The sequence below is a fragment of the Lissotriton vulgaris genome, chromosome 10 (assembly GCF_964263255.1).
Source record: "Lissotriton vulgaris chromosome 10, aLisVul1.2, whole genome shotgun sequence".
NCBI lineage: Eukaryota > Metazoa > Chordata > Amphibia > Caudata > Salamandridae > Lissotriton > Lissotriton vulgaris.
Window position 1 is genome coordinate 611652329 of NC_141698.1, and position 23342 is coordinate 611675670.

The 23342-nt window shown below is 44.4% G+C and overlaps 1 protein-coding gene across 1 annotated transcript in view; it reads right to left on the reverse strand.

The window, feature by feature from the left end:
* The window catches only part of WDR48 (WD repeat domain 48), a 535194-nt gene that overhangs the window by 345294 nt on the left and 166558 nt on the right, over positions 1–23342 (reverse strand). The window contains exon 7 of the mRNA XM_086941452.1: positions 194–295. Coding sequence (XP_086797578.1) covers positions 194–295 — 102 coding nt within the window. The remainder of the gene's footprint in view (positions 1–193; positions 296–23342) is intronic.

Consider the following 23342-nt stretch of genomic DNA (forward strand, 5'->3'; position numbering starts at 1 on the left):
ATGATAAAAATCCTACACAACTGATTTTTGTATCAACTTGACTGTACTCACTAACTAAAGCTGCCTCGGGGTGTGGGGGGTTGGGGGTGTGCGTGGTTTTATTTTAATACTTTCGGTTCACTCCAGTCTTCAGCATGACACTGCACAATATAACAATTAGGGTTTTATGCAGCTTAAGATGATGATTACGTACCTGTGTGCCATCTCTGTTCAAGAGCAAAGCCTTAACATTGTCTGTGTGCCCTTTTAACTTCATCAACTTGGCACATGTCCTTGGATCCCACACCCTCAAAACCTGTGAAGATCAAGAAAGGACAAAATAAAGATTTTCACAATTTGTCATACTCCAACTGCAATTTCAGTAATACATCCCTTGAAAATATTTAAACTAACAAATGTAAAGACTTTCTGGAAACTCTGATGTGACAGACCATCAACCATGTTTGCGGAGGGCAAAGAACAGACAGAGCTTCTGGGCCCCATCAGTGGAAGTTGAGGCGGTTTGCCATTGATATCCTGGGGTTCGTCCTATTATGGCAGTGTGAAGTGGGCCAAGTAGACCCTTTCCCAACTAGACTACCAGGGTAGTGAAGACGAGCAGTCAAAGACTTCTTGGGGAAGGTAGTGTGGGGGTAATTAATCAATGTCCAGTTAGAAAAAAGTACTTTTAATATCACAATGGCACAAAATAAGATCAGTATTAGATTTATGGTTAAACAATCTAATTGTCAGGCTTATATTGAAAAGCTGCACCGGCCCTGGTGCTCTATGGTGTTGTCACCACAGCTTCTTCGCGTCTAGGGCGGTACCTTCAGCAATTGGAATTTAAGCCAAATTTGGCAAGTTTCAACAACCAGTTGCCACTGTGGCAAGGGGTTGAACAGTCCATATAGTTTTTTTTAGCTCAAAAGATACTTACTGATAAGGATAAATCCATTTAGCAGTTGAGCTTGACTCATGTTTACAGTCTCTCGGTCTTTGGGGACTGGGCCTTGCTGGTACCTGCTCGGCGAAGTGCTCAGGCCTACAGCTGTTGGCTGGTATCCAGTTACATTGGTTGGTGCCTTAGGTGGACTCTTCATCTAGGGTGGTGGTCCTCCTTTTTTGTTATGCTACAGGTGTCAGCTTGGCAGGCAGGATAGGTGAGGAATGTTTTTTTTTTGGAGATGTTGCCTCTGGAATGGAGATCCCTAAAAGATACAGCATACTTCTCACTTCATTGAGGCTATCTCACATGGGTACACTGCATGCTAGCTATAGTAGCTGAGCTTAGTTACAATGTTCACCACTAGCATTACGCTTAGGGAGACTGGACAACCTCTAGCAGCAGAGGTCGATCCCAGCAATGCCCCCACTAGATAGTCCGCTTCTTTTAGCAGTCCCATACACTGAGGGCAAAGCTGGGCTTCTGCTCCTGGACAGTCTCTCCTCATGCAGGGCCAGACACTAATTTTCCTCTTTGAGCAGGTAGACAGGCAACCAGGATAGGCAGACTCACAGCTTTTCCAGCTTGCTGCTGGAAACTTCATGTTTTGTAATAGATATTCTAGACAAGGCATGTGGATCCACGGTCTAAGGTCCTAGACAGGCTTCATGAGGTTTTCTTTAATTTTTTTTTAAAGATTGTTGTTTTTGTTTATAAATATGCAATACAGAACAAAGGGTGAAATAATACAGAACAGCGTTCTCACCCTCACCCTGCAATCAAGAGCAATAAACATTCATTACAGCAGGGAGAACAAATTGCGTTTGAACAATGATCACCATTTTAAACCGTCCTTAGCCTCTACAAAGTTGAACTTTTCAGACATGATACTAGAGATTTTTTTTTAAAAACACAAAATACTTAAAGTGCCTGTGCAAGGGTTTTGGGACCTTAAGGCGTAATAATGCTATGGATAAAAAAAGAAGGGATTAATTAGTCATCATACAGGATTGGTGTATGGCATATCAGTAAATATGAAACTACTAACAATTTAAAGTACAAACATGCAGTAGATTGGCCAGAAAAGAAAAACTAGGAGTTTGTCTGAATAAGCCACCTGGATAAGAGTCCCCAAATGACGAACGCCTTCTTGGCCCGAATACCTTTTTTAGCATTGATAGCGTTCTCAAGGTTGCAGGTCGCTACAAGTCAGGCCAGCCACTGGGAAAATAAAGGGGGGGTTTGGAAGAGGTTAACTTTCAAATGTCATTTTGTGGCTGCAGGGCAGACACAGCGTTTGCGCAAGGAGACTCTCAAAGCAGGTAAGGTAATGATGCTGCTCCAAGCAGGAGTATAAAAATCATGGGCACACGAAGTGTGGGGTCTGTAAACCTGGATGTCATCAGTCCTGCTGAAGTAGCAGCTGTCGACATACAAAAGGGCAACTCCTTCTTATGAACCACACCACCTTTAACAGAATCCTCCGACTCATCCCCAATCCTCCCCATCTACCAATGACAGTACAAAGAAAATTATATTCAGTAAACCCTTGGTTGCTTCTCAGAATTTCAAAAGGTAACCCGGTCTCTATTCGCCCACACTATAGTGTTCGGGACGCCAGCCTCTAGCTTCAGGAATGCGGGCTTTACACTTCCACTGTCTGGGGGAAGTTGTATCCATACACCTTATGTCAAGCTGTACCAAGACTCATCCAAAATGGATTCCACTGGTCCCAGCAAACAAACCCACATTGCCCACTGTCTCATTATCACTGTATGCGCCACATATACACACTGTACACATGCACTCAACACTCGCACCGGATGCAGCATCAGTGTTTATTGGCAACACTGAAGAAGAACTTTTAATCTAGTGGGCCCAGTAGGCTACACACTTCTCCGATACAAAGAAAGTCTGGTCAGGACCATTACTTCACAAACCTTGGTATAATGCCACCAAAGTATACGGTCAACAACCCAGGACTTGGACAGTAGTCACGTGTCATTTACAAGAGGACATGGTTGGTACACCCTTTGGGTCACAGGACCATTTCTGGATCTTAGCATTTTCAGGGATAGGCTGAGGCCTTGGAATGGATCCAAGATTAGTGTGACAACTGGGTTAGTAACCAAAAAAAAAAAACAATATCAGGTTCATATGCAGTTGGTCACTTGGGGCATGAGTACACACCTGCATACCACGCAGAAGACATTTACTTTTCAACAGAAATGTAGCAAGAAGCAAACTATGTTTCCTTGATAACGTAAAAAAAACAGGATCTGAATAACAGAGTAATATCAGAGGCTCCTCATTCATGGACACTGGATGAACAATGTATTTCCCGTATGAAGAGTAAAATATGTAGAGCATCCAGAAAGAATTCACCTTCAGTGGCTTCGAGAGTACCAAATAGAACAACATTAAAGTACAGTCCCTAATGATAAAACCAACTGTACTCCCTTACTTAGAAGTCATGCATGAAGTTTACGGAGGAGCGCTTGCATTACTACATAATTAAATGTTTTTACCTTATTTTTACATTTTTAAGGCAAGGCAGATATTTAAATTTCACGTACAGCTAGATATACACCACGGCTGATGTAATAAATAGCTATCCCCTGTGGAGCTCAACAATTATTTTTCCAAAATCACAATTGACAGTAAGGCAGTTTAATCATCAACAGAATGCGGTTTGCAATACATTTGAGATGCCTTGCCCAAACCCCCCCCCCCCCCCCCCCCCCCCACCAAAATACATCAAATGGCAACAGAGAATTTTAAATTAAAGTTCTAGGGTCGCGAAGACAAAAAGGTAGGACATTTTGGTGCTTGTACTCAAATAGCACCGCTTAAACTTCTGAATGTCCAACAGTAGGGTCATGTGACTACTAGCGTGACATGGTTACAGAAATAAGCCAGATCAACCACAGGCAGCTGGTACTTTTTTGTACGCCTTAAAAACCACAAGTTTCAATTTTGTGATTTTTTAAAATCAATAATTCAGTTTTTTCCTCCAGAGCTATTATTTGCCGTCTGGTTCCACAATGGCTAAGTGGAGGTTAAGTAGCTTTATTTTCAACATATTTACCTGGGTTTCTCCCTTCCTAAGGTGTCTGCTCAGTTACAGGTCAACTGCTGCGAATTAAATGGTTGGAAGAGGTTTATGCTATATACTTATATTGGGCCACTACTCAAAATTCTAAGCACTTGACATATGTACACCAAGTACTTGGTTTACTTGTAAATTTGAGAGATTTATGTATAGAAGATTCTTCCATGGCAAACGCAACGAGACCCAAGAATATCCTGGGAAGCTTTCATTGTAAATTAGCTGCTACAAGTTCCATTCAATTTAAAGGTCATCGCTTTTTAACAAAAGTGTTCATTTCTTATTCCGATGTGTAGAGATTGGTAATCCAGTGCTTTTTAAGTCTCATGCTAGCCAGAATCAGTACACATTAGCCTTCTGGCAAGTGAGTGATTAGTAATCATCTGCTACAAGTGTTCCCTACTTTTGGGGTTTCTGTTCATAATTCTAATATCCTGTTCCCAGAATGCAGGGCATTTCATTCAGTTAGCAAAATGCTGCGGCGCACACCAACAAAGGAGCCATTGCACACAAACAAAGAAGTGAATCTACCTGTACAGTATGAGAGTAGACATGGTATGATGCCCACCTGTTTATTTTGTATATATTGTATTCATTTATCAGGAGTATTTCTACAGCATAGATCAAGCATCAGATCAAGCATCAGATAATGCTGATGGTTTTACATACAACTAAGAATGAGTAACATTACTTGCATTATTAAGCTAGAATGAAAAATCTTGTGAAATGTAGTTAATAAGGCAGGTGAATTCAGAGGAATCTGTTCTTTAGATTCTTTTGGAAGGTTAGGAGGTTTGCATTTAGTCTAATCTGCTCAAGAAATCGAGCAGCATATCCAAGACAAAAGGCAGGAGAAAACCTGTTTAAATGTTTGGTCTCTTTTGGTTTTCCTGATTTCCACGATTATATAGCTGCTGTTCCTGAAGTTCCTGCAGCCTCCGGTGAATTGAATTTGGTCATTCAAATAGGATGGTTGACTGGTGTATAATGCAATCAAAGTGAATTCTCACTTCTGGGGGACCCAGTGAAGAAGTCTTAGAATGGGTGTTATATGACAGCATTTTCTAGCTTCTGTAACTAGGCATGATGTGACATGTATGATAGATTTTAGAGATATCAGTAAGGTTTTGGGTAGGAACGGCAAGACTGCATTTCCTCCATATAGAAGGTTTAAAACCAGGGACTCTAAAGAAGATCTGAAGCGGGAGTAAGGGATGTATAGTTTTAGTTTTCAGAGCAAGTGAAGTGGATACAAGGAGGATCTTATCAGTCTGGCAATGTTATCTGTTAGGTCGTATTGATGGACTAGGACTAGGTACACCGGAGGGCACACATTTGGCAGTTGTTGTGTGCTTTACGTTTTGCATACTGATGTTGGAGACTTCCTGTGGGGTCAAAGTGTCTATTGCTTTAAGCTGGCCATTTTCCATGGTGGTCTGAGGTGTGGTATTTAAACAGTGTTATAACTCAGTCTGTGACTAGGTGAATTGAGGAGGTATTTAGAAAAGAGGGTACTGCATTTCATTAAATGGGTAATATACAAATGACTATCAGACAAATGATGGAGGTTGGAGAATAATGGCATGGAGTTGAAGATCACATCTATATATAAATGATCTTAGGAAAATCAGCTTGAGTCAACTGCATCATCATGAAGTGTTTAAGAATGGTGGGAAGTGTTGGTAACAATTTGGTGAAAGAGGGGAGGAGTTGAGTGCCTACACAGGCAGAAACTAAGAGAGCAAGAGACAGAGCCTGAGAAGGGGTAATGTCCAAGAGAAAGGGACAGGGTCCAAGATAGACAATCTGAGAAAGCGAGCGACTAAATCCAAGAGAGAGACAGACCAAAGAAGGGAGACAGAGACTGCAAGCAAGACAGTCTGAAAGTGAAAGAAAGCATGCGGAAGACTGAATAAGAGAAACTGCAAAAGAGAGTGAAAAAGACCACGCGAGAGAAAGACCAAGGTAAAGAGACAGACGAGTATGAGAGAAAGAGGGTGAGCGGTTGAGAACAAAAGGAGGGACTGAAACAGACACTGACCAACCGAGAGAGACACAGAATAAGAGTCTAAGAGAAAAACACAGAGAGAAGTGTATGCTCCTGGCTGCTAACCGGTGCCTACGAGCTTTGTTTGCATTTCATGTAGTCAGTCCTTTAGTTTTATCTGTTATTTGCTGAGCGTGTGGTAAGGGGAGGAATGTGTGGTGTTTTGTGGGTCTGTGCTCCTGTGTGCTTTATGGCTCAACCTTCTGTACAAGCTCGCCTGCCAATCAGAGTCCAGAGACCTGCAATGAGTAGTTCACAGCTTATCGGCTCAAACAGTGTACAATCCAAATACAGCTCATTCTGTGGTTTTCTTTCAAGTTAGCTACATGTATCATTTTCAAACGATTTACTCATTTTACAGGATATAATAACCTGGTTCCAGGGCATTCAGAGTTCGTGAGCAACAACTGCAATAACATTTGTTTACCAAGGGTGTTACGGGGCCACAGTACTACTGTACCCTAAACAGGATTAACAAGTACTCCTTTCAATGTTGAGACCTGCTGTATATGCTTTTTGGAGTTCCAAATCCACCCATTGCTGGCCTTTGCAATTCATTTGTCTAGGTCAGTGTCCTTTAAAACATCTTCCATGATAGTAACCAGTCCTGCCTCTTTGTCCCTCCTTTTTGTCTTCTGTTCCTCCCAGGCAGCAGGGACTAAGTACTGTCTCATAACGCTATGGTTCTTTATCCTTTCTATGAGTATCCTTTTCGGTTACTATATGCCTGTGTTCAGCGTTGGTGCCATAGCTGCTTATATTTTACTATAGCATTCCTCCCTCCCACCTCCTCTTATTGCCAAGGTTGTGCTGGTGCTGTAAAACACTGTGCATACCGCTCCTCTGCAAGTGTTTTTTTTAGCCTTTTTGCAAATGTTTATGTCGACCGTCAGTTAGACTTTTTTTTTGGATAGGATTTTCGTTTGGTTTTGGGCTTTCTTTTAAGAGAGATTTGGGCTTATTTTTTTGTTTCTTCCTTTTCTTGCCAGTTGTGGATCGTCAATATTATTTTTGAAAAAAGAAGGACTAACGTGACTGATGTTTGCAGTCAGTCATTCTGAAACATTCTGGGAGTCACCGCAAACTTGTAATGCCTTTCCCAATTTTCACTCACATTTTGACCAGTTATAAAAATAAACATAATAAAGCTGCATCATCTGTTGCAAAATAGATATATTTTATATGAAGCGGTTAGAATGTGGATGTATCATAACTAATACTGTGAAAAAATATCTTCACATTTAACCATTTTAAAGATAGACAAGAAATGCTTATGGTTTGCACAATTGTACTGTTATTTATATTGGAGCTATTTATTTTGCTTTCGCTACACAAGTGTGCCACACCAATTGACCGCTGAGTCTATGCAGTGAACAGGGCTGCTTGCTGTTTTGAAAGTATTTCCTTGGCTGCGAGTTGCTTAGTGTTTGTCAGTCTTCGACGCTCGACGTCACTGTGAGAAGTTGGCCTGGTATATGATGTCCACTATTCTAGTGGGCACCTTGCACCAGTCCAAACGACCCTTATTGATGGTAATTTGTAAAGTCAACCTTATAGAAAGCTGTCCGAGTGGTAGCTGTGGAGAGCAGCCTTAGGGCTAAGACTTTGAGGCGAGTTAACTAGTTGTTTTACCAATTATAATCTCTTGAAATATCAAATGAAAGCACACCACACAAGGTATAGATCAAATATATACATATTTATTCTAAACACAACCCCTCTGGACTCTTTGAGGTCAGAGGTAAAAGTACAATACAAGGAACTTAATTAGCATATGATAAGTTGCACAGTATACGTTATGCCCTAGGGGCCTCACAAACCATATACTAAAATAGTGGTATAAGAACCACGTGAGAGTTAGAAATTAGCCTAGGGCCTGTAGAATCGCTGGGGCTACCTATAACCACCTAAGGTTAGAATGCAGGAGGCCCACGGGGTACATGTGCAGTGTCTAAACACAGCCGCGGATCACCATTGACTTTCTATGAAGAACGAACAAGTTACAATTTTAAAGATTAAGGGCACTTCTAGGTGAACTACGATGGAACCCTTTTAGACTAGGACACTTCGAGAGTCAAGACCCACGGGAACACTGGAGTACTCGTGTTACCTCACCCAGGGAAGCCGGGTGCATAGGTGACTTTTGGTATTGAGTTGCGTTGTCGATTCCTATGGAGAGCTGCGAAGAAATGCTGCAGGCGACCAGAGGAAAAGTGTCCGGGTGGATCCAAGGGTGGATCAGAGATGTGAAGAACCTGAAAGCAGAGGAGACAGAGTCTGGGTCACTAGCCAGTGACCAGGATGGCGAGGAGAAGATGCCAGCTGATGTTGGGTGATTTCAGGTGCAAGAGGTGAAGCTCGACTCTTCAGCCACGAGGACCAGGAGGCGTCGTCGAGGACGACCAGGAGCTGGATTCGAGCTGTCCCACGAAGGATCTAGTTGACTGTGGTGTCGTAATCTGGATTGGACCCAACAAGCCTTAGCAACAGCAATCCACAGAAGATGACAAGATTGGCTTCGGTGCAGACCAGCAAGGTCTGAGGGACTCCTTCTTTGGAGAGGAGTGGAGCACGTCTGGAGCAACCGGGAAAGCTCACTAAATCAAAGATGGCCCTTCGTGGGGGCTCACTAGCCAACGGACTAGGAACCGTGAAGGGGCCTCGAGCGGAAATGCACAAAGCGGGCCCTCGGGACACTCGTGGAGTGTAAGCCTCTGAGCTTCGGTGCAAAAGGTGCTCGGCACAGCTTCAAATACCCCAATGCACAACTTCAGGATACCTTGGGAAGTAGGTGCAGTTGCAAAGATGCAGGATGTCCAGGAGTTCCAGTCCCACGTCTCTCGTGTTCGCTACAGGGCTCACTCAGCTTTGCTGGGAGCGCAGGTCAGCGTCTGAGATGTCTGGAAGTCCGTGTCCTGTGTCGCAGATTTTTCGGGATCCGGCGGGTGCCTCGAAAATGCAGACCGGCAAAGATGTAGTTGGTGCCTGTTTGAACAGGGTGGTCACTCCTTGACCACAAGGGAGATTTCTCCTGTCTTCTAGTCAAAATGGAATGTCGAAGGTCCAAGATATATGTTGCAGACTTTCGTCCAGGGTAATCTAAAGTCCTAGGGACTGGGGTTCTATACTTATAGTAAGTTTAGAGGTTGGACTAAGGTCTCTCCTATGGGTGGACCTGGGGAGGGGGTGGTTACACCCCTTCCCCTTTGTCCAGTTTTGCGCCAGAGCTGGGGCAGAGTGTCCCAGCAACTGGTTTGAACTGGGAAATGCATGGAGCACCTTGTGTGCCCCAGGCAGTGTCTGAAAAGCATTCACTGAATGCAACCCACCCTGCCCCAATACACTAAAGCCTGTCTGGGAAGGTGCCAGTACCTCCCTGGACAGGAAACCTATTGTCCAGGCCTCCCCTGCCGGACTTTCATCCAGCAGCAGGAGGGCAGACTCGCGTCTGTGGCAACAGCATCCATTTTGTGATGCTGGGGCTCTGTTTAACTTTAACCGGGTTTACCAGTAACTACATGTCTTCTCCCTCTAGAAGGGTGGAATGCTACCCCCGCCACCAGAACTGGCGGCGGGGGTAGTATTCCAAAGTGGTGACACCTTACACAAAATGTTTTGATAAAGCCAACCCAAAGTTAGCATTAACCACGAGGATTATAATGCACTTAAGAGTATATGGTATGGCTATATCATAGAACAGCTATAAGGAGATGGTTCCGAAAGCTGCAGAGGGGCTCAGCTCATGCTAGGGCACCCTTTCACACAAAACCAAGCACTCTGCCTTCAGGATTGTCACGGCCTGCCATAGGAGTGACTTATAGGTTACTATGTGTCTATATATAAGGTAGATCTAGGTATACTATATCTAAGTAAGGGGTGCTTACACCACCTTACCCAGGCTGCAAGTGCAGACCTGTGGTGTCAGTTTGGAAGGCTAACCAGGGGTGGCACAACACATGCTTCAGCCCCTGGTAGGCCTCTGAGATACCTATGCCCTGGGTACCTAAGGTACCATATACAGGGACTCACAAAGGTGACCCAGTAGCCAATCTGGTATGTACCTAAAGTACATGGAATCCATTTTATAGAAAAAGCAGATAGACTAGGGCCCTGAATAGCAGGATCCCAGTCCAACTAAGTCGAAAACCAGCAAAGCACCAGGCAAAACGTGGGTGTAACCATATAGTCAGATTCCACCTTCCTACAGTCACATCACAGAGCAATAGGTTTCCCGCACTATAACGTGACATATTGTAAACAGCAGCGAGAGGTACTCTGTACTGGGTGAGATGGGGGTTTTGCGGCTAGCCTCCCGTGGCCAGTTATAGTTGAACTCAGCCATAGCCTCAGCAGTAGGGCCTGCCTCTGCCTCCTCGGACAAGGAGGCGGCTAAGGAATGTGGAGGCGCAGCCGAACCTCCCAGGCCACACCACCGGCAGTCCAGGAACAACTGGCAGGCTACCAGGAGTTTTCTGCAGGAGCACTTCACCTTCCTCTTCAACAAGCAGCTTTTAAGCAACATGCGCTTAGTAGTGGGCAAGGATCAAACGGCGAAGCATCCCAACACACAGGCTCAGGGTAGCTGCTGGCAGTACCGTTTTTGAGGAGCTACGGTGTGCTAAAACAGTTTTTTTAGTTAGTTTTGAAGTTTGAGACGCCGGGTGGGGCTGATTGGTCCAGATAGTCTGTTGTTGATGTTTATAGGGTAGAACACTACGTAATCAGGCACTTCCATTTCTCTAAGGAAGAGATGGACAGGGCCTGTGTTACTGCTTCACATAACAGAGAGTGGACACTTTAAAACAAGGTAACTACCTTATTGGTAACTTGTGCGGGCATGGTGCCAGGTAGCTAGGACAGCATCTGATTTTCATTTTTAACAGAACTCCAGCCGGACAAAAGACTGGGAGGGGGCAGTCTAGCGCTTTTGGGCTCGCTCAAGGTTTCAGTGTTTTTGCAGTAAGTATTTACTTACCAGGATTATACGAGGGAGTGATCTACATATACGGTGCAGTTCTTTTATTCCAGAGGCTAACAATGTCAATTATGCTTGAAGTGCACAAGGACATGCAGAGTATTTGCGTTGAGATTCAGGGAGCACGATTCAGTGCACAAGGAAGATTTCTGATGCATGCTGGATCTTGTAGTATGCTGCATCCCGTATGGGGAAGACAACTCTTTTCTATAAAATTTGTAGCACTGGTAGCTCGTTCTCCTCTTTCATGCCATTGATAAACAAGATTGTTTTAGAAATTAGTCTTATTCCAGACAATGTGGGATTTGGAATAATATTGGGTTTACAGCTGCCCATGAAGAAGGGTGGAATCACCTGGAATGCATTGGTAATTACACAAAAGTCGTGATTTGCTAACTTTTAGAATGTATTCAAAGGCAATAATAATGTGCTGTGACATTGTTGGAATATTATGCACTGACAAGTGTATAAAAATGTGTATATGTTTAACAAATGAAAGCTTTTTGAAACCAATCAAAACATTAAGTGTGTTCTATTTTTTTAATTGGCCTAATACATTAAATATATTGCAGCCCACAGGTTCATTTAGTAGTGCGCTTCGTTCCTGGAACACCTTTGGGGAACTAGGGTGGGGGACAAACGGTAACGGAGATTGGCATGCCCAATCTACCCATCCCTCTCTACCTATTTTGTGTTAACCATTCATTTTTTTGTTGGAAATTTGAACAGCGATATCTCAAACACTGTTGAATGGAACTACACCAAATTTAGCAGAACGTTTGATTTTGGTTCAGAATGTGTTCTTTGTCTGAATTGGTGTAAATCCATTCAGTAGTTTTTGAGAAATTAAGGTTTATAAAATCTAGATATTTCCCACCACTAAGGATTCAACAGATCAAAGACAGCAGCCATTTTAGGACTCTGTCATCTGCCCTTAAAATAAGGTAAAAACAACATATACGAGGGCAGGGCACAGATACCCTGCCCTTCTAGGCATGGTGAGGGACAGGTGGGGTGCCAGAGGAACCCCCTACTGGAGTCAGATTTGCTGATCCACTGCAAATTTCGGCACATATAATAAAAAAAATGAAAGTACAGGCTCCAGCGCTTTCAAAAAGGTGGGCTGGGGCGAAGCATACTATATTGAGTGGGGAGGGGGTGCCTCTTCCTGGTCCTTTTCTGGGCTCCAGGGACCCCATTCTACAGGGTTATGTTCATTTTCAAGGGGAGTAGGCATGAAGCTCCCCCCCCCCATGAGCCTTTTACAGGCCAGGAGGACCCCATCCTTCGGGGCCCTATTAATTTTTATGGTCAAAGCCTTCTTTCAACTTTTATTCTTGTCACATTTGTTGTGCTTTACTGGAAAAGAAAATGATTTTAAGTGTTTGTAAATGAGCTGTGCAAATATCTCAGAATTTGGAAAGCCCCATTTTTTATAACCTGAACTGTGGTGAAAATCAATATTTAAATATGATCAACACAAATCAGTACAAGAGGTAATGCCATTTCCACACTTTGTTTGTGCGTTGTGCACTTTTCAATAAAACTATATGTGCAAATGTAATGGCCATTTTAATTGAAAATTGACTTTCTGTAATGGCAGTGCGCTACCCCACCGTGCATAATCCATGACACTCCACCCTTCGACACTCCGCTTTAGCCATGCTGAAGAGCAGCCAGGCTTTTGTACATAATGGTTAAAATACATTGACAAAGTCAATAGCTCTTGCATAGGCGAGGCCTGTTGGCTTTGCCAATGCTTGCTAAGGGAGGAGGGGATAGCCCTCCTCCTTGAGCCTTTTACAAGCTATGGCGTGGGACCCTAAAGTAATAATAACTGGCTCTAGCAGGCACAGATAATTGCCTCACATATTATATCACTCATGACTTGTTCTAAGACGCAAGTGATAACATCATTGTAACACAAATTGACATAATAGATGACAACACTGTGCATGACAGCGGCACAAGTTATATAGTTACTTTAAGGCATGAGTTATAGTTAATTGAGATAGCTATAGCTGGTGAATTTCAGTGGTTTTGTTTGCATAAAATGCTATGTTTTAACTGCCATTTTCACTTAACTATAAAGTCCCTTTCAAATATGCTCCCCTCATTCAATCCCTACTCTGAACTCTTCTAAGCACACAAGAAATCAACAGCACAAACCAAACACAACTAATGTAACCACTATTCTAGGGTTCCGCAGTAGCGAACTACTTATGCAAAGCGCTGTAGCTCCTCAACAGGGGTAGTGATATATACACAAGTGTGTTTCCCATTTTGTGAGAGACTGGCCTGGTATATGATGTCCACTAATATAAGTGAGCACCTTGCACCAGTCCAGACAACCCTTCTGTTGATTCAAGAAGTCTTAGACCACCTTAGAAAGCTTTTTAAGTGGTAGCTGAAGAGAGCAGCCTTCAGGCTTAGTCCATACTGCGTATAAAGCAGCTGGTTTTACCAAAATGCAATCTTATATGTATAGATTAAGTGAAAAAGAACCACGCAATTTATTTATAAAAATATTTAATTGTTATCTAACACTCACTAATACGTATAAATATCTCCTATCCGGAGATGTACACAATGCACACAATTTTGCATAGAAATCTAGTAAATAGCACAGAATACACAGTGGATCACAGGGGGGACCAAACCATATACTAAGAAAGTTGATATAAGAAACACGACTCATGTCCAGACATTGTACGGAGGACATAGAAGTGCTGGGGACCCAAGAAACCACCCAAGGTGAGTGACTAGGAGCCCCTCAGAGATAGTGTGCAGTGTGGGAACACAACCGTACAAATCAACGTGTAAGCCGCGGTTGCAATTTTCAAGATTTAGGACCCTTCCCAGTGGACCCTGAAGAAACCCAGTGGAAGACAGAAGGTTGGAGAGCCACCCCACCCATGGATACCCTAGTATCCATGTACCTACACCAGGGAAGCCAAGTGCATAGGTGTGAAGTAATGTCGGAAACAGTCATCGAACCAATGGAGGACTTCAGGAAGATGCCGCTGCTGGAGAAGGAGAAAGTGTCCAGTGGAATCTGAAGTGGATTCAGGAAGTGAAGTACCTGCAAGCAGAGGGGACAGAGTCTATGTCATTCATGAGTGACCCGGAAACCTGGAAGACGAATGCCCACCGATGTCTAGAGTTGCAGGAGTTTGCTGGTGACCTTGACTCTGCAGCTATGAGGACCAGGCAACGCGGAGGAAGACCAGGAGCCATACACAAGCCGTCCCACGTTGGATGTCGAGAGTTGAGGGGTCGGTATCCGTTGGGAGCACCAACAAGCCTTGGCAACTGCAAACAACGTAGAAGTCGAAGAAGGTGCTATGTCGGGACCAGCAAGGTTCAGGGGACTCACCACAAACAGGGGAATCAGGGCAGGCCCCAAGCAATCAGGAAAGCCCAAAAAGAAACAAAGATGACCCTCAGCAGGACCCACAGGCCGGAGGCACTGGAGTCGCAAGAGGAGCTTGAGCAGCTTACCAAAAGATGCAGGCCACGGTGCAAACGATGCGGATGAAGATTCTGGTCACTGGAGATGCTGGAGGTTGGGGCTACTTGGAGCCTGAAGATCTTGGTGGAAGGAAGCCAACAAGCCTTTGCAACAGCAAGTCGAAGCGGTGCACAGGGGTTCGGTTCTTGCGGCTCCCACGAGGGATACTGGCCTTAAAATTTGTGAGAGGACAGGGCAGGCCAGGCCTCGAGAGCGGAGGAGAACCACCACCAGTGTTGGTGAACCTTCCGGAGTCCATAGGAGCTGAGGATCAGTAGACTGGTCAGCTTAGTTGCGGTGCCTGCAGATGAAGGAAGGGACTCCTTCACTTCAAGGGAGATTCCTTCAGGTGTCTTGGATGCCCACAGGCCTTGGAACGTTCCTGTATCGTGCACAGGCGATGAAGCAGACTGAAATCGAGCCCAAACGAAGTTCAGCAAAGTCGAGAGTGCCCAGACAGAAGAAGTTGAAGTGGTGTCTGAATTGAATCATGTCCCACAACAAATCTAGGGACCTACACCCAGGTAAGCCGTTAAGGACCCTAAAGAAAGGGTTGGGACGATTCAGGAGACTCTCCCAGGGGAGGGCTTGGACAGGGGGGAGGTTACTCCCATGTCCTTTGTCCAGTTTCGCACCAGAGTGGGAGGCAACAGCTCCAAAAGTTGTTGAATGTGTCCCTCATGCAGACTGAGTGGTGCTGGCAAGCACACCCACCTGACCCCAATACACTAAATCCTGTCTTGGAGCTGATCACACCTACCTGTGATAGGATACCTATTGCTCTGCCTTCTCCTGCTCGAGCATGGCTCAGCAGCAGGACGGCAGAATAGTGTCTCTGGCCAGCAGCAGCCATGTCGTTCTGTCTGGGACTCCAAGACTGGTACCGGGAGCACTGAGAGCCTAATGGAGGCCCATTCCAGTGCTTGGAATCATACCTCCAACACCGTTTAAGGTGTGGGGATACGATTCCAACATGTTTGATATCAAACATGCTAGGATTAGTTGCAGCCAATTTCGAGATGGTCATTGCGTAATTACGCTGTGTTCCTCATTTTTGTATATGGCTGCTTCACTTAAAACCCGGGAGAATGGACTTAGTAGGCTGTAGGGGTGTCCTGCTCATGCAAGGGCACCCTCACACTTAAAACCAAGCACCCTGCCTTCAGGATTCATAATGCCTGCTATAGGGGTGACTTATAGGTTTTAAGTGCAGTGGCCCTAGATCTAGAAAACCTACATCTTTCATAAGCGGTGTTATCACCAGCTTATACAAGCTGCAATGACAGGCCTGTAGTTGCATTTTGAAAGGTCTCCCTTGGGTGACATAATGCATGCTTCAGTCCATGGGTGACCTCTGGGGTACCTATGCCCTTGGTACCTTAGTACCATATACTAGGAACTGATAAGGGTACCCCAGTCTCCAATTTGGGAGGTACCCAAGTACTGACCACAACAATTTGAGGGAGAAAAAGCAGAGACTGGGGTCCCGATTACCAGGATCCCAGTCAGACTACTCAAACAGCTCAGTGCCAGTGGAGGTAACCATGAAAGCAGATCCTACTTTCCCACATATGTTAATTCCCTTAGAGATGTGGACACGTCCACAGCCCAAACTGCTGAACGGAAGTACACCAAATTTGTCAGAAAGCTAGATTTTGGTCCAGAAAGCATACTTTTTGCGATTTGGTGTAAAACTGTTCAGTAGTTTTTGAAATTATATTAAATTTGAATATCTAGGTACGCAGAACCTCCATGAATCTTGCAGATCTTGTGTAGAGATCTGATTGGCTGCCAACACTTAAACCATGGAGTGTTGGCAGCCATCTTGGGACTCTGACTCAGAGTCCCAAATAAAAAAGTTAAAAAGAAAAAGAGAAGGGGCAGGATAGGAATATTCTGACCACCCTAGGCCTGGTGCTGGTGTCCCAAAGGGATCCCATCTGCCCCAAAAAGGATTTTTATTTTTACAGCAAAACAATAAAAAATGGAAAAAAAACCAAAAAAAAGCACCAGCCCCTGCATTAGTTTTTGAGAATACTCCCCAGGTGGGTTGATTTCAGGGCGGCATTATCTTCCTGTTTACCAGCAGCTCTCATGTGGAACATAATCTCCCACAGATACAACTACACCCCCAAAAAAACCTTAAAAAATGCTGTTGTTCCTTAAGTATTCTTGGTGTCATAAAGAACCCACTGCCAGGACAACTAATAAATGGTGGGTCTTCGGGGACTCAAAGGCTGGACTGAGATGATAACATAACAAGGCAGGCAGGAATTAGTGTCCCTATAACGGACTGAAACAGTTCATTTGGAAGAGGGATGCTGATCAATGCGCGTCTGGAGCCAAAGCAGAGACTACTGATGCCCTTCACAAATCTGAAAGTAGATACTGGACCGAATAAACAAACTGACACTAGACGAGCTACCCCATGACAGAGGGTACCAGACAGAACCAACATCTGCAGCTCTGTGGGCTTTCAAGAACAGGAAAAGCTACGCTGGAAAACTCTGAAGCAAATGAGAGGGTAGAGCTGTGGAGTTTTCAGACAAAGGCTGCATTACTCATGACCGAGAGTAGTCTGCCAGTTTTTCATCCTGTGATAAGCAGGGCTAGCCCAGGCTGCTGCTACATTGAAAGATGTCCTAACAGCCACAGTGGATGACTTGGAACTTGGGAACCAGGTTTGAGGCCCTGCGTTTGCTCAATATCCTGCGATTCTGGGCAAATTGCATAACCTCCCCAAGCCTAAAAAACTGGAATCTGACCCTTTTGTAATGTAGTCTGATGCTCATGCAAGTCGCTCGCGCAATATAAAACTGGAAAAAAAAGTCAGATTTGCTTTTGAGTGACTAGCCCAACCCTAAGACGTAGGGGGCTCCACTCCGTCTTGTCTCGGTCTTGTGTCTGTGTGTTTATAGGCACTGGACTATTCTGTCTTGGTGTCGTTACTAGGCACTATTGTGTTCAGTCTCAAACTATCGACCTTTCAGAGGAACAGGCCCAGTCTGTCTTTGCCCCCAAAGCAACAGAACAGTGAATGACGCCTGCCTGCCCCTTTCCTGTCCATTCCCTACCTCTCTTTCACTAAGGTCCTGATGAATGCCCTGGACCCACCTGGGCCAACACGGCAGAAACATGTTGACCGCTTACACTACGGTTAGGGGACATTAATTTCCCCATACACCGTCCATTGATTTTAAGATCATATAGTTACCAATCACATTAAAAACACAATTTGATAACTATAATGATTTTTACTCTCACTCACTTTTTCACGGGCCCCCACTTAGTTTAGAAGTGCATCCCTTTCGTCAGGTGTATGCCCACCCTCTATCAAACCAAGGTTTTTTGAGATGCCCTCACTCCTAATATAACCATAACTCCACATTGGTCACTACACTAAGAGCAGCTCTTGTTGTGTTTAACATTTATTGTTGGAGGCTGCTAGCTCCACGCATTGTGGAGCTCATGTGTGATTATGGTCAGTGACATCACTGATGACATCATCCGCAGAACCACTCACACACCCATTCACACCAGCATACAACCTCTCATATGAACATTCACAGACTCATACAACTACGGTAACGCCTTATCTGATAGAGACTCTATCTAGCCCCAGTTTCCTTAACTTAGAAATATCCCCTGCTGTCAGACTGGATCCAGATTTTTTTTTTTTTAGTAGGACCCCTAAGCACCGCAAGGTGATGTCAATTGGCTTCTCGTTAATGTGACATGCGCGGAGCCTATATCGGCGCCATCCCAGCACGCTGACGTCAGTTTCTTTTCATGATTTTCCACACCAGGAGAGTGGAACCACGAAGGACACTGGGGACCGGAAAGGGGTACAGCCCTGCCCCTAAAAATATGTTTGCAGAGCGGGGAGGATGGACGGGCCGGTAAGGAATCTGCGGCTAGATAGAGCCTCTACCAGATAAGGCATTACCGAAAGTAAATTGTTCATCTGATAGAGACTTCTAGACGCAGATTCCTTACCTTAGAATTTATACTCAAGCAATACTTCCACAGAAGTGGGTCTGTGAAACTGTTTTACACAAAGAAGTCATGCAGTACCGAACAAGCAAAGTCCCTGTACCGACGGACCCTACTGTTCAGGCAGTAGTGTTTTGTAAACATGTGCAAAGATGCCCAAGTTGCTGCCTGGTAGATGTCCAGGACCGGAACTTCATGTGCTAACGCAGTAATCGCAGCCTTAGCTCAAGTGGAATGAGCAAGGAAGCCCTAAGGGGGGCTGCCTCTTAGCCAATGCATAGCAGACCTTAATGCAGAACACAATCCATTGAGAGACAGTTTGTTTCTGCACTGATTTACCCTTTTTCCATTCAACATACTGCACGAATCTAGACCCCAAGGATCTCAATAAGTTCCCGCGAATTTCCCGGCTTCCACTGCCGGCAAAATTGGTGAAGAAAGCCATAAATATACAGCTTAGCGCTTTCCTTCCGGAAAATCACATCTTAGATCCCACTCAATATGGCTTTAGGGAACACCACAGTACAGAAGCAGCCCTTATCAAATCCACAGAAGAAATAAGGGAAGCCCTGGATCTGGATGGCAAGGCAGTGCTAATCATGCTGGATCTCTTCAGCCTTCGATACGGTCCATCATGATCTCCTGAGGAACCGTCGATCAGCCTGCGGGATTCAGGGCAAGGCTTGGAGGCTACTGAAATCTTTTTTGACGGATAGAACACAAATAGTGGCCATGGACAAATATTGTTCTAAACCTTTTTTCCTTAGCCTGCAGGGTGCCGCAGGGGTTATCCCTCAGTCCCACTCTTTTTAATGTGTATGTCTCTTCCTTGGCCCTGTTGATAAGATGATTCGGCTTTCATCTAACCTCATAGGTGGATGACACGCAAATTGTGGTGTGTCTGCTTCCAGGCCACGAATCAGAGAAGGGAAAGAGGTTTAATGACTGTATGAAATCAGTCAAGATGTGGATGACACAGAATTGCTTCAAACTAAATTCAAGCAAAACTGAGGTCATCATTTTTAGAAATAATGCCATCTTCTGGGCCCCAGGATGGTGGACAGAGGAATTGGGCACCCTTCCAACTTCAACTAGGAAGGCAAAAAATCTTCATATCAGTTACAAATGAAATCAAAAGACTGCACTGACTGCCTTTCAGACAATGGGTGCGATTCAAATCCCTATGCACCACCTTTAAAGCCCTCCATGGAATGGGACCAGAACATCTCAAACATCGATTTAAATGGTATGTTCCTAATAGAACTCTCCGCTCCTTAAAAGCAAAGATGGTGACAGTAACCGCATCATGAAAATCAACTGGAAAGGGAGAAGTTTTGTGATCTGCACCGCAAGGGCATGGAATGAACTCCTCTTCCATATTAGAGCCGCCTCTGATTTAATGTTGTTTAGAAAGGCACTAAAATATGACTTTTTAGCATGTAGGTTTCTATGTCATAATGTAATTTGATAGAAGCAATTAGTGCCAGGACACCCCAGGGTAACCGTTGCACTTTATAAATGTAAATAACATAACGAAGAGTTGGTCATCCACCGAGAACTCTTGTGCGGTCAAGGTAGAATGACAGCACTGTGGGTACAGGCGGTGAAGTCGCTCCTCTTTCTTGAAGGGATATGGCAGAGCATAAAAAGGTAGGCAGGATGATGGACTGGCCTACATGAAAGGCAGCGACGACTTTTGGAAGAAAGAAAGCTCTAGTGCATAGAACAAGCTTGTCTGCGTAGATGTTCAGGTATGGAGGCTTGGATGACAAAACCTGAAGCTCACCTAACTCTCCTGGCAGATGTTACAGACACTTCACTTTTGCCACCCAAAATTCGTCCTGGTAAGCTTTTCTCAATCTTGGGTGCGTGAATGTTTGTATGTACGTGCTTTGCCACACCTGCCATCTCCACCCCCTTTTGTACCGCTTTGTTCGCCATAAGTTAGAAGGGTATGCTCAGACGTGAGTTCCTTGCTCACTTTGCCACTGGATTCAAGCAAGCCTGGCTGAAGACAGCTGTAATGCCAGAAACCGGTCCTAGGAAGCTTGTTTCCTCTCCAGGGAAGGCATGGCTTGGCAGTTCGGGCTGGACTGTTCCCATGAGGCACAGGGTCGGACTGATTTGCATATGGCCATGTCTGAACTGGGGTGGCAGAGTGGGCTAAAGAACGGTGATGGAATAAACTCAGATCTGTTGACTGGGTGTGAGTGTTTGATTGGTTCAGACGCTCCGTCCATCACCACCCCCTTTTGGACCGCTTTGTTCGCCATAAGTTGGCAGGGTATGCTCAGACGTAAGTCCCTTGCTCACTTTGCCACTGGATTCAAGCAAGCCTGGCTGAAGACGGCTGTAATGCCAGAAACCGGTCCTAGGAAGCTTGTTTCCGGTCCAGGGAAGGCATGGCTAAGGGAGTTCGGGCTGGACTGTTCCAATGAGGCACAGGGTCAGACTGATTTGCATATGGCCATGTCTGAACTGGGGTGACAGAGTGGGCTAAAGAACGGTGATGGATTAAACCCAGATCTGTTGAATGGGTGCGAGTGTTTGATTGGTTCAGATGCTCCGTCCATCACCACCCCCTTTTGTACCACCCCACACCTGCTGCATATTATGAGCCGCCACTGAACACGTGTGTATCTATATAATAAATCTATATGCATCTATATGTTCTATTATATACACATACACTTCTTGCAGAGTCCTTATCCCTAAATGAATCCCAGTACCAAAGGATTGTGTTAGAAAAGGGCTCTTTCTGCAGGGTAACCACAAACTTTTCGCCTTCCTCCTCCACTTTTTCTGACCTAGTTTTTGTTGGTCTTCGGATTCTGTTCATTTTACCACTACCAACCAGTGCTGAAGTGCTCTCTGCTTATCCCTAATTGGCATACTTAAGTCCCTAGCAAAGTGGTACTACATGTACCCAGGACATGTCAATTAAATGCTACTAGGGGGCCAGCAGTACTGAGTGTGCCATGCACTTAAGTAGCCCCTAACCAAGTCTCAAGTCCGCCATTGCAGAGCCTGTGTGTGCAGTTTCACACTGCCATGTTCACCTGGCCTAATTGGGTCCATGTAACAGGCCAACTCCATTGCAGTCGGCCTGAAATTGTGACTTTTTACCAGTCCGGCGCGACCAGATATCCCACAATATCGCTTTGTGCTTTTTGGCACCATTTCACACTATAAACTTTAAAATTCAATGACTCTGGTTCTACTGATTGCATTTTTGTCGTTTTTATCCTTTTCTATTCATTAAACTAAGTTCTATTTTACTAACCTGGTGTTGGATCCTTTTTGTGTGGTGTTTTTACCATCTTACTGTTTCAAGTGTTGCACAAATACTTTACACATTGCCTCCAAATTAAACCAGATTGCTCTGTGCCAAGCTAACAGAGGATGAGCACAGGTTAATTTAGGGTTTGCCTGCCCCTTATCCTGACTATGATTGTGGTTGCTATTTGACCAGGGATCATATCCCAGTCAACCAGTAACCCAATTTCTAACAGATTGATATAGCAAAACAACCTTCACCTACAGCTTGCGAACCCAAACAACAGTGTTTAGTGAAAATGTGGATAGAGGTCCAAATCGTGACAGACAAATGCCATTTAAAGGAAATGTATAACCTCAGACTATCTGAAGGACTTATTGCTCTATGATTATGCTCATCCATTAAACCTTTCACTAAGCGTTTGTGCATCTTGGAGAGAAACGTAAATACGTTTTGTAGAACAGACTGCAGTGGAGGAACAGGAAACTGTGGCAGCTGTTCACCTCTGCAGCCACCCCTGGAGAAAGAACTGATGCATTGCCAAAGCAGCAGCTAGTACGGTTATGGCTGTTTGTGACTCGAAGATTGGACCTTTGAAACAGATACAACATTTTTAGCAGTGATGCTAAAATATGTGGACTGGGAATGCTGAACTCAATGACCTCGCAATGGCTCCACTACGTTCACCAAATTCTAACCAAAGAGATATTCACTGACAAAAGATTTGTGTAAATATTGTCAATAGCACTGTATCAACTTGATGCATTAGTGTACTTTAAATGGAACTAGTCAGAATGCAGAAAAAAGTAAAAGTTTCAGAAAAGCAGTTCACAATAGATGCGGAGGTTATGAAAACCATGAAAGTAGCTTTGACAGCTGAAAAAAATCCTATGGATCACATTCACATGTGCCAAAATATTGCTACACCACTGTTTATACTGTCTGATGGAAGTTTGATGATGTACTTCACTGCTTTACTTTAACACTTTGTCTAAATGCTTTGCATGTGCTAAAAAAAGAGCCAAATTCGCACCCAACCTACATGTTAACAATTTCCCATAGCGCATGAATGCAACATGCGCAAGCAAGAACCATTTGCAGTGCACAGAGGCAACATTCCAGACCAAAATCCTTATGACTCATTGCATCTAATTGTTTCAATTATTTCCTTACAATATTTTGATTCAAGCTTGGTTTAAGAGGCCTGAAATGCCAGAATGTAGACATGGGTGAATAAAAAAAACTCTAAGATATCACAGACCAGGCCTAGGCCATTGTGCCACATGCGGGTTCATGGCTATGGCCGAAAAGGGCTTTGCGCACTGGGCCATAATGGGCCAAGAAGTGCCTCACTAAAGAGGAGTAGGGGATTATTAATACCAAGACTGGAGAAGTTAGTTAGCTTTTACCTCAGTCACCAGTAAGGGAAGCTCCAACAAGTCTGCCACTTTCCTAATCACAGACACAAATGGCCTAATCTCTGTAGAAGGCGTCAATGGGATAAG